This window comes from Garra rufa, chromosome 19 (genome assembly GCF_049309525.1).
Source record: "Garra rufa chromosome 19, GarRuf1.0, whole genome shotgun sequence".
Classification (NCBI taxonomy): domain Eukaryota; kingdom Metazoa; phylum Chordata; class Actinopteri; order Cypriniformes; family Cyprinidae; genus Garra; species Garra rufa.
The window spans coordinates 9,301,479-9,312,863 of record NC_133379.1 but is presented as its reverse complement, the minus strand read 5'-3'; the positions used below and the strand labels follow the sequence as shown (position 1 = coordinate 9,312,863).

At 32.3% G+C, this 11,385-nt stretch overlaps 1 protein-coding gene across 3 annotated transcripts in view; it reads left to right on the top strand.

Annotated features, from left to right (window-relative positions):
• The window catches only part of rbm27 (RNA binding motif protein 27), a 26,080-nt gene extending 15,347 nt beyond the window's left edge, over nt 1-10,733 (top strand). For all 3 annotated transcript variants that reach the window (XM_073824249.1, XM_073824250.1, XM_073824248.1), the window contains 6 exons: nt 1,157-1,324; nt 1,488-1,592; nt 7,103-7,300; nt 7,398-7,481; nt 8,387-8,527; nt 8,673-10,733. In XM_073824249.1, coding sequence (XP_073680350.1) covers nt 1,157-1,324; nt 1,488-1,592; nt 7,103-7,300; nt 7,398-7,481; nt 8,387-8,527; nt 8,673-8,762 — 786 coding nt within the window. In that variant the 3' untranslated portion in view covers nt 8,763-10,733. The remainder of the gene's footprint in view (nt 1-1,156; nt 1,325-1,487; nt 1,593-7,102; nt 7,301-7,397; nt 7,482-8,386; nt 8,528-8,672) is intronic.
• The last annotated feature ends 652 nt before the right edge of the window (nt 10,734-11,385 follow it).

Here is an 11,385-nt window from a genome sequence, read left to right as displayed (position 1 = left end):
ATATATATATATATATATATATATATATATATATATATATATATATATATATATATATATATATATATATATATATATATATATATATATATATATATATATATATATATATATATATATATATATATATATATATATATATATATATATATATATATATATATATATATATATATATATATATATATATATATATATATATATATATATATATATATATATATATATATATATATATATATATATATATTATATATATATATATATATATATATATATATATATATATAATATATATATATATATATATATATATATATATATATATATATATATATATATATATATATATATATATATATATATATATATATATATATATATATATATATATATATATATATATATATATATATATATATATATATATATATATATATATATATATATAATTTTTTTTTTTTTTTTTTTTTTTTTTTTTTTTTTTTTTTATTGCTGTAATTACTATTTTCCACATTTTAAAGTAATTCTACAGTCATATGTTATAACATTGATATTTGGCAGTTATTCTGTCTGGCTGATAAAACATTTATTTTGCTAATCCTTAAAATATGTCATATTTAAATCATATTTACTGTGCACTATATGTAAAATTAACATTATCTGATCTTTATTTGCTATATATATATATATATATATATATATATATATATATATATATATATATATATATATATATATAATCTATCCAGAACACCGTTTCTTTTTTAATTATTTCTTTGTTTGCAAAAAAACCCGCTTAATTTAATTATTTTTGTTTATTGTACAGATTTATTTTTTATCAAGCCCTTTTTTTTTTCTCAAATTTGATTAATTTTTAAAGTATTTATTACCAATCATTTTAGTAAATATTATAATAAATATCTTTACATTTTATTGCAGCAACTGTTATGCATGTGTTATTTAATATCTTTAAATTAATTATTGTGATATTGGCTTTATATCAGGCGTCTGACGCAATTACTGTGTTATTGTGCTTTTCCTGATTCAGTTTTATTTGATGGAATATAATATACAAGAAGTGTGTAACAGAACTGTACTACAGGTTTTATACATGCAGTGTAATGTAACACTAAACCTGAAATGCCTTCTGCAGGTGCTGATAAACCGCCTGGAGAAGAACAGAGGGATGAAGCCAGAGGAGAGAGCCAACATCATGAAGACTCTGAAAGAACTGACAGAAAAAATCTCTCAGCTGAAGAATGAGATCAGCCCCACCTCTCAAGCTACTGCCAACACGACACAAACAAAGTCAAAAACAGATGTAAGGCAATTCTTGTATACCTGGTGTTACTGCTGAAAGAAGCTTCTGGTGGCATAGCACAGATCATAGTATATGAGAACTCATAAAGCTATAGTTCAATGGTTGCCACCTTTGGTTTATAAGATTTTATTGAATTAAAGTATAACTATGATTTCTTCTGTAGGCACAGAAAGAGTTGCTTGACGCTGAGTTGGACTTTCATAAGAAGCTGACATCAGGAGAAGACACCACAGACCTGAAGAGGAGGTTGGGTCAGCTGCAGGTAGAGGTATGTGGAAAAAAAAAGGACTTTCATAAGGTGCTCTATTTTTATTTGGTATACTAAAATTATTTTTTAGTACTAAACATAATCTTAAGCACATCTAAGTGTAATGAAATGTGCTCTTTTGGGACACCATGAATATGAACTAAAATGTGTTTTTAACATTATGTCTGTATTAAATGTATTTAGTTACCACTTCTTCGTCCATCTTTCGTAGACTAGTGGGTTCTAGTGTACTAAAAGTGGTTACTTAATACAATTGTTTTTTTTTTAACTAAGCATATTTGAGTACACTTGGATGTTCTTAAGATTATTTTAAGTAGTACTAAAGAATCATTTTTAGTATGTTAAGTCCAAATTTCTGTCTGAAAATAGAGCACCTAGGTAAATTAAGGACATGCATTTTTTTTGCCTGGGCATATATATGCCTGATATAGTAGGTGGGTTCATTTCCATTTCAAGTTTTTTTTTAATTCAGTGAAAGAAATTATATTTTGCGTGAAGTATTATTTGCTTGTTATAGTGCCACTACGATTTTTTGCATTGCAACACTGTTTTTATGAGAAGTAAGCACCCTTTTTTTTTTCTTATAAAATATGTAATACTGGATATATTTAATTATGATAGTTACTGATTTATTATTATTATTTTAAATAATTGGATGTATGCTCTAATCTGAATCAAATGGGAATCATTGACAATAATTATAACTATATTTTAAAGCATCCAAACTAGGGCCGGGACTCGATTAAAAAAATTAATCTAATTAATTAGAGGCTTTGTAATTAATTAATCGAAATTAATCGCATTTTAATCGCATATAAATATTTGACCTGAGAACAGTGAGAAGTAAGTTTTTACATATGGATTTTTAGTATACCAATGAAGAATGACTGAATACATAAGCTTAAGCAACAAAATATTGTTTATTTTTGTTCAACCAAGTCCAACAGACCAGTGCAATATTGCCATTAAGTGTAGCAATAGGATACAGTGTTTCCCCTAGGTTTCCATACTTTTTTTTTTTCCCGGTACTTTACCCTACTTTGTGTAATAACGAAAACATTTATTTCAGTGAAAAAATAAGTCCAAAACTCTCTATTTTAACATTTTTGAACAATAGGGCTTTACAATCTTTTGCTATTTTTTTTTTTTTTTTTTTAAAGAAATTCTTGTGTGTTTTAATTTTTCTGATAATCAAATGAAAGCATAAACATTTATTTATTTTTAATCAAATGAAAAATAAACATCTTTAATTTTTGGCAAACAAACAGAGGTTTGCTGTTAAAATCAATAAATAATAATAATTTAACATTTAAATAATAATTGTAGTATTTTTTTCTACAATTAAGTGGTTAATCTTGTTGTTATATTTATTTATCATCATATATATTGTTTTTTGTCAATTATTTAAATAGGAATATTGTTCTGTTTCATGTTAAACCGTACTTTTATTTTGACAGGTTGCCGTGAAGTTTCTGTGTGTAAAGTATGATATGATGCTAGTTTTCTCAAATGAAACGGTAAAAGTGACACTGACAGCAGCTTTGGAGACAAAAAGTAGCGGGAGCATCACGCGTGCGTCAGTATGCGTGTAGTAAAAAAAAAAAAAACGCGTCTCCACCATTCATACATACAGATACAAACGGAACATGCAGGATTCGTATTAAAACCAAAGAGTATAGAAGTACTTCTATACTCTTTGTTAAAACGGTCTTTTTGCATTTCAGTTTTCACAGACACTAGTCCATATCGCGATTTGAATTAAGTGACAGACCAACTTTTGATTTATCAATCCAAAAATCGACGAATTTACGTGGCATTCCGCGCTATAGTAAATTCTGTTTTTATGAATGGAGTCCGCGATCCAGTCTGTGTTTTCTTGGAGGAGACATTGTAAACGCGCCCCCCTAAGATAATGGTAGGGGAAACACTGGGATATTTAGAAATATACTAGCCTACATTTCAGAAATTCAGGTACCCTATAGGTAGGTAGACCTTCTGTAAAAGCATTGAGGTGATACTTGAGGCTCGATGTGCTGCGGTGGTGGTAAAGTCCCGGCCCTAATCCAAACACATTACAGTAATGAGAATTTGGGTGAGAATAAAAATGTGCAAAATAGACATCATCTTAATGCAAAATACACTTTGGTTTAATTATGGCCACGTTATACTGGCTTGTTCCTTGGTTAACAAGGGAGCAAATTAATAAAGCATGGACCATCTATAGGCCTCAAGACTGTGGATAAATGTTGTTGTTGTTGTTGTTGTTGTTTTCAATCTTTTTCAACACAGCCTTCTCCAAAGTTTGTTCACACTGGTTCCACTACCAATTTGACTAAATTAAAACAACTACTCTTTTGAGTCTTGCCACACAGACTAGTTGTCAGCTCGGACCAAAATACAGAGCTCAGAGCAAATGCATTCACTTTCTGACCAATCTTGATCACGCAACCATTGCTAAAAAGCTCTCTGAGATCCAATGAGAATTTGTTCTCCAAGACAAACCACCAATGTCTTCTCATTTAAACCAGTTTAAAGTTAGATGAATCAGCACAGAAATTCTGAACAAATACACGCCAAAAAGAAACATTGTCTCACAGGCTTTCATTTTACAAATCACCAACACTGAAAAGAAATATTCATTGAATTTACTAAAAAAAATGTTAAGGTAAGTTGTTGCAATCAATGTATTTTAAATGTTAAGTTAGTAAACTAAATTCATTTAAATGTAGCTAAAACAAATTGATTGCAACCACTTACCTTAAAAAAATTTAGTAAAGTGAACATTTACCATGTATTCAATGTATTCAGTAACATTAGACTGGGATTGCACCTGAAATATGGGGTATTCATATCAAATTACATTTAATACATGTCTACATTAATAATATAAAGGAGTAATATAATTTTTTTAGTTAAGCTGGTAGTGAGGTACCATGTTTTGTTTTACCTATGATTAGCATGATCTACAAATGTATGACACTATAGAAGTCGGTCAAAATATTTACATTTTACCCTATAATTTATTATTATTATTTTTTTTTTTACAATTTCAACAGATGTTACTGTTTTGTTAATGACAATGAGTAAAAACATGCAGTTTCAAGAGACAAAATGTTTAATATTATAAATTAAAGAAGTTTCCAAATAAATTTACAGATAACTCATCCCCTTGTCATCCAAGAGATTCATGTCTGTCTTTCTTCAGTTGTAAAGAAATTGTTTTTTTGAGGAAAACATTTCATGATTTCCCTCCATATAATGAATATGTATGGTGCCACTGAGTTTAAACTTCCAAAATGCAGTTTAAACGCAGCTTCAAAGGGCTCTAAACAATCCCAGCCGAGGAAGGGTCTTATGTAGTGAAACAATCGGTTATTTTCAAAAAAAAATAAATAAAATATATATATATATCTATCCCTTTTTTTTTTTTTAGCGCAAACACTCATCTTGGTCTAGCTCTGCATGAACTGTGTGTATTCCTGTTCATGACAGTTAGGGTATGTCGAAAAACTCCCATCTCATTTTCTTCCCCAACTTCAAACTCATCCTACATTGCTGTTTTACCTTTTTTTGTAAAGGGCGTTTGACCTTCTTTGGATGTCCACTTTTTAAACACTGGCCCGTACTTCTGCAGCGATGTAGGGCAATTTTGAAGTTGGAGGAGAAAATGAGAAGGGAGTTTTCCAACATACCCTAAAGTATATAATATAAAAAAAAAAGTTTTTTTTAAGAAATTAATCATTTCACTTGATGAGACCCTTCTTCTTCAGATGGGATTGTTAAGAGCCCTTTGAAGCTGCATTTAAACTGCATTTTGGAAGTTCAAACTATTATATAGAGAGAAATCCTGAAATGTTTTCCTCAAAAAACATCATTTCTTTACAACTGAAGAAAGAGAGACATTCATATCTTGGATGACATTATCTGTAAACTTTTGTTCTGGAAGTGAACTACTCCCTTTATAATATTAATGATATCAAATCAGGTGCAGGTGCCACCATCTGTAGAGCTTGGCTCTCAAATGTTAGTCTGGAGCCCTGTAGTTGCTAAGATGCCATATGTATTTTCTGCCTTTTCCCTAAACAAAAGACAGTAATGTACACACCCAGAACCAGCATAATCCCTTTCTCCCAAACACAGTCTCACTCTCAGTCCTAACATGAGCGCTCCTAAAACAAGAGTGACAACAGTAGCGTCACGGCTGGCACTGGGCTTAAATTAGCTGGTGTGAAATATGCATGTCATTACACTTCATCTCCTGCACATTTAACTCTGAGCACTTCCCCAAACCCCAAGGACCCATCCCTAAACAACACACATCCCTCTCCACACGCTGATGCTTCTCATTCCATTAAAGTTTGATCTGCTCCTGTGTAAGAAATGAGAGCGAGATCGAGGGAAGACAATTAATGGACGAGAGCGAATGGGAGAAACTACACTTGCTGAAAGACTGTTCGGTCAGGGCATTAAAGAGAAATGACCAGCATTTGGTGTGGCTTTTGTCACTCCGTAGCTTATCATTTTTTCATTTGCAGTCAGGGTAAAGGTTCAGTTATAGGCAAGTTTTAAAGTCTAGTACTTTTTGGAAGTTTAGAAGCTCTTACTACACTATTAACATACTTCCATTGTTTTTATAGGTATGAGTGTTTTTGTTCTTTTAAAATGTTCACCTAAAAATTTAAATTACCCCATAATTTACTCACCCTCAAGTCATCTTAGATGTATATGACTGACTGAATTTAAGACTTTCTGCTTCAGAAAAAATGTCCTGGCTCTTCCAAATGTTTGTAATAGCAGTGAATGGCTGTTGAGATTTTGTAGTCCACTGAAGTGCATCCATCCATCATAAAAAGTACTCCACATGTCTCCGGGCGTTAATAAAGGCCTTCTGAAGTGAATCGATGCAAATACATTTATTAACCTCCTGGAGCTGTGTGGAATACTTTTTATGATGGATAAATGCACTTTTTTGGTCTACAAAATCTCAACACCCATTTACTGCCATTATAAAGTTTGAAAGAGCCAGGACATTTTTAATATAACTCTGATTGTATTTAAGCAGAAAGTCTTCAATTCATTCTTCAATTTTTTTCAATATTTGGATTTTTCCGCCACCCTTAGATTCCATATTTTCAAATAGTTGTATCTCGGCCAAATATTGTCCTATCCTAACAATTTCAAAGTTTTGTGATCCAGGGTCACATTTGTTCTGGATTTAAACTTGCTTCATTTTGATCAGTTTCTCATAAAACAAAATATATTTCATGTAATTTTGCTTCTCAAGTGTGCAGTGTGATCAGAAACAACAGTAAAGGTTTCTTCCATTTTCTTGGTCTTAAAAAGATCTTTAAAATCTTACATTTACCTTCATAAAACCTGCTGAAACCCTGAGATATGTATACATAAATAGTTTATATTGTCTTCATTTAACAAACAATATTATTATATAACGTGATTTTATTTTTTATTGTAAGTTTTGTTAACATCCACCCTCTGTGTTAAAATCATAGGCAACGCGGTTGGGACTGATTCCAGCTGGGCGTGGCAAGCCACCAGCGGCACCAAGTCGAGGCAGAGGGAGGGGCCGGGGGCGGAGCCTGAGGGGGCGTGGAGGAGGCAATCACATGGTAGTAGACCACCGGCCTCGAGCCCTTAATATTATTGGCTTCACACAGGAAGAGAAGGAGGAGCTCATGCCGCATTTTGTGGTAAGATTTGAGTTTAAATAGTGCGGGATTGTATCACCATATATGGTTCATATATCGTATATGAACATTTACGATAAATCCATATGACTTTTTTTAGAAATTTGGCGAGATCGAGGAGCTTCGTGACCATGATGCTACCAGTGTCGTGATGACCTTCAAAACCCGAAGTGAAGCTGAAAACGTACTGTGGCTTTTTTTTATTTTGAATTTGAAAATTAAGCTTTATTATATCATATTAGTTACAGTTGAGGTCAAAAGTTTAAATCGCCTTTCAGAATCTGCAAAATGTTATTTGTTTTACTAAAATAAGAGGGATTATACAAAAGGCATGTTATTGTTTGTTTAGTACTGACCTGAATAAGATATTTCACATAAAAGATGTGTAAATATAGTCTACAAGAGAAAATAAGAGTTGAATTTATTAAAATGACCCTGTTCAAAAGTTTACATACACTTGATTCTTAATACTGTGTTGTTACCTAAATTTTCCACAGCTGTGTTTTTTTTGTTTAGTGATAGTTGTTCATGAGTCCTGTGTTTGTCCTGAACAGTTAAACTTCCGGCTGTTCTTGGTCCCACAAATTATTTTTAGCAAATTATAAATAGCATTTTTGTGTATTTGAACCCTTTCCAACAATGACTGTATGATTTTGAGATTCATCTTTTTACACTGAGGACAACTGAGGGACTCATATGCAACTATTACAGAAGGTTCAATTGCTCATTGATGCTTCTGAAAAACAAGCATTAAGGGTGCTTTTACACTAGCACATTTGATGTGCACCCGGGTTCGATTGATGTCAAGAGTTTGTATGTTTGGATGATGTGAACTTGGGTGCGCACCTGAGTGAGGTGCTGAAAGCAGAGAGCTGTATGTCATTTCTGTTCATCTTCAGCGGTCTTTAGAGCATTTGCAGTACATTTGTAAGACAGACGTTAAGTGCCCTTATGTACTGAAGTTTTAGAAACAAAAACATTTCAAAAACTAAATATACATAAGTAAAGAGAGCAATGATATGCATTTGCAAGATAAACAAACCACAGTTCGGACCCAAATACTAAATCAACTTTTTTTTTTTTTTTCAGGCTGCAAACCAAGGGGCGAAGTTCAAAGGTCGAATTCTACAGATCTCATGGTACAAACCTAAAACTCCATCTGTGTCCACTGAACCAGAAGAGGAAGAGTCAAAGGAAGAGGTCAACGCTGCAGGAATTCATGTAATGACGGTAATGACACAGCTGGATTACGCATAATGATATCTTATATATTTTAAATATATAATTAGCAGTGTTATGTATTAAATATGTAAGCAAAATACATGTTTTTTTTTTGTTTTTTTTTTCTTAAATGTGTCTTTTCTTATACTTCTAGGAGCCAGTCAGCCCCTTTCTGCTTCCGGAGGAAGAGGAAGAAGATGATGACGAAGACGATGAATATGAGAGCCGCTCATGGAGACGATGAGGAAGGGGGAAACGGCACCACTATTAGTTCAAGGACTCTCATTTTTAGTTTATGTTTGTGAATTCTTATTTAAGTATATTTGATTAAATAAGACAAAGAGTCTTTTTTTAAGACGGTTTTCAGTATTTTGAGAAGGGGAAAAAATTAAATGCCTAACGGCGTTCTCCATATAGGAGAATCTAGGAAAATGTGAGACGTCTGTGGGGACTTGCAGTGTTTCTGTCACTCTGAAATCTCTGCATTATATATCAAACTCTCACTTTTGCTGAGAGTGAATGCAAAATGTTTCAACTAGGAAACATTTTGTTTCACTGTGCATGACCAGATATCAGTAACTCACAACATTTGTGACTACTGTGATTTTTTTTTTTTTTAATTGCGTAAATTGTTTTTCCCATTTTCCCAGTTCAACATATTATTTAACATGAAACTTCATCTGCACTTTGTGCCACGTTGGCCTGTGGTAGATATTCTCCCAATGGACGCACTCGTTTGGCATCGTTCCCATTAAAGGCATCTCTTTCCTTTGTGAAGAAACGATATGCCCTAATGATGTCAAACCCTTTCAAAACCCTTTTGTATCTGCTCTCTAAAGTTTAGGCAATATGTATCCCCAGGTGGATTATTTTTCCTTCTTCTCAAGATTAATGTGCCACTTCCTGTAAATATAGACTCTATACGTGGCAAGATATATGTGGCATACTTCATTTTGGTCAGTGTGTCCGACTGTTCATATTTATTTCTCACACCTTGGTGGTTCCAAAACCAAAAAGAGCTTTGGATGAAGGTCAGAGAAAATTATTACTGTTAATTGAGGTAAACTATGAACAGAGGTGTTGTGAATGTATTCAGAATTGATTTACACTTCATTTGCGCCTTATATCGTCAGCGTGCAGCTGATGTTTTATGAGATTTGTATTTTTTTTTTTCTTTTTTGTGTATATTTTGTAAATGGTTGCAGTAGTGATGACTGTTCTCTTCATTATTTTAGCCGTTAGAATGAATGAATCGCTGAACGAATCACATTCATGACTCTTAGAGGCTTATTTAAGTGACCGTATCACAAACTAAACATCATGTTTTGAAACACAGTCTTGTATAATTACACCCTACTTTTTTCGTCTCATTTTTGACACTCCACTCATTTCAAAAGCCTGGTCCTCCAGAAATGGTTTGAAAAAGTACCGTTTCTGTAACCTTAAATATTATCCAATAGCATGCTGGCATCTGTATGCGTGTGTTTATTTGGAAAAGAAGAAAATATATGTACGTATGCATATATATTTTTTTAATAACCATATTTACATACTTTGCTAAAACAATTAAGATATAAGTTTATAGTTCCTTTTAAAGAAGGACCAGTGTAAAACTTTGAAACTTTATTATATATACTGTTGATGTGACATTTAATAGCACGTTACTATGCCGTTTGAATCCAAACATTCAGTGATATACCTGTTTGCCCCACTCTTTCTGGTCAATTGTACAATATGTTCTCAGTCTCCACAGTGGTTCAGTTTCTCAGTAACTCATATAAGGTCTGGCAGTTATTAATGTTGGTTTTGTACACGAGTCTATTAGGAGGACTCGGGACTGTGTGTGAATTTAAAGAATGGATTTTGATCATTTGTACAACAGTTTTACTACACCACATTAGTACAATGTCATACATTTAGCATAAATAGATTTTGACTTTATAACTGTTTGTAAATTGAAAAATCTATGGATGTATTTTTCAGTTCTTTGTTTGTAAAATGGATTTCTAACAGCTGCATGTTTGCTAATCAATAAAGATATTGGAATGGGGGTGAGCAAGAGGAATATAAAAAAGGAAGAAAAAAAAGATTAAGTTCGAATTGGCCTAAAATAAAACAATTTGCAACAAACAAAAAAGGAAAAGAAAAGAAAAGAAAAAGAAATCTCAGCTAAAAGAGAAAAAAATGAGAAAAATTCCATGATCCATTCCAAGAATTATTCCCCTCTGAAACAGTTGTCATTTGTCTTTTTTTCCTGAACGATTGTAAATAATTATGCTGCATTTTCAAAAAAAAAAAAAAAGAGTTTCTATGAAACACTAAAATGTTGGACCTCTGTTAATGTCTATTTATTTTTTTATTTTTTTGACCTGGTTTTGCAGACAGGGCTTAAACTAAACCAGGATTAGACTGTAGTTAAATTAGGACATTTAAGTAATTTTTATAAACGTGCCTTAGGGAAAAAAAAAAGTACTGGATATTTTAAGATAGGGGTCACCACACTCAGTCCTGGAGGTCCTACAGAGTTTAGATCCAACCTTAATCAAAGACCTGAACCAGCTGATCAAGGTCTTAATAGGTATACTTGAAACTTCCAGGCAGGTGTGTTAAGGCAAGTTGGACCTAAACTCTGCAGGACACCAGCCATCCAGGAACAAGTTTGGTGACCCCTGTTTCAAGATCAGTCAGTGCAAGTTTCTTTCCGGTGAAACAGCGCAGGCTTACATTTTAATCTGGGACTAGACTTGCTTGTGAAACTGAGGGTTAAAGTAATTGTTAATGATTATATTGCCAGTTTATGCAGCGATGTATAGCTTAAATCACACACATATTTACATTATATGTATCTTTATGCATTTAGCAGGCGC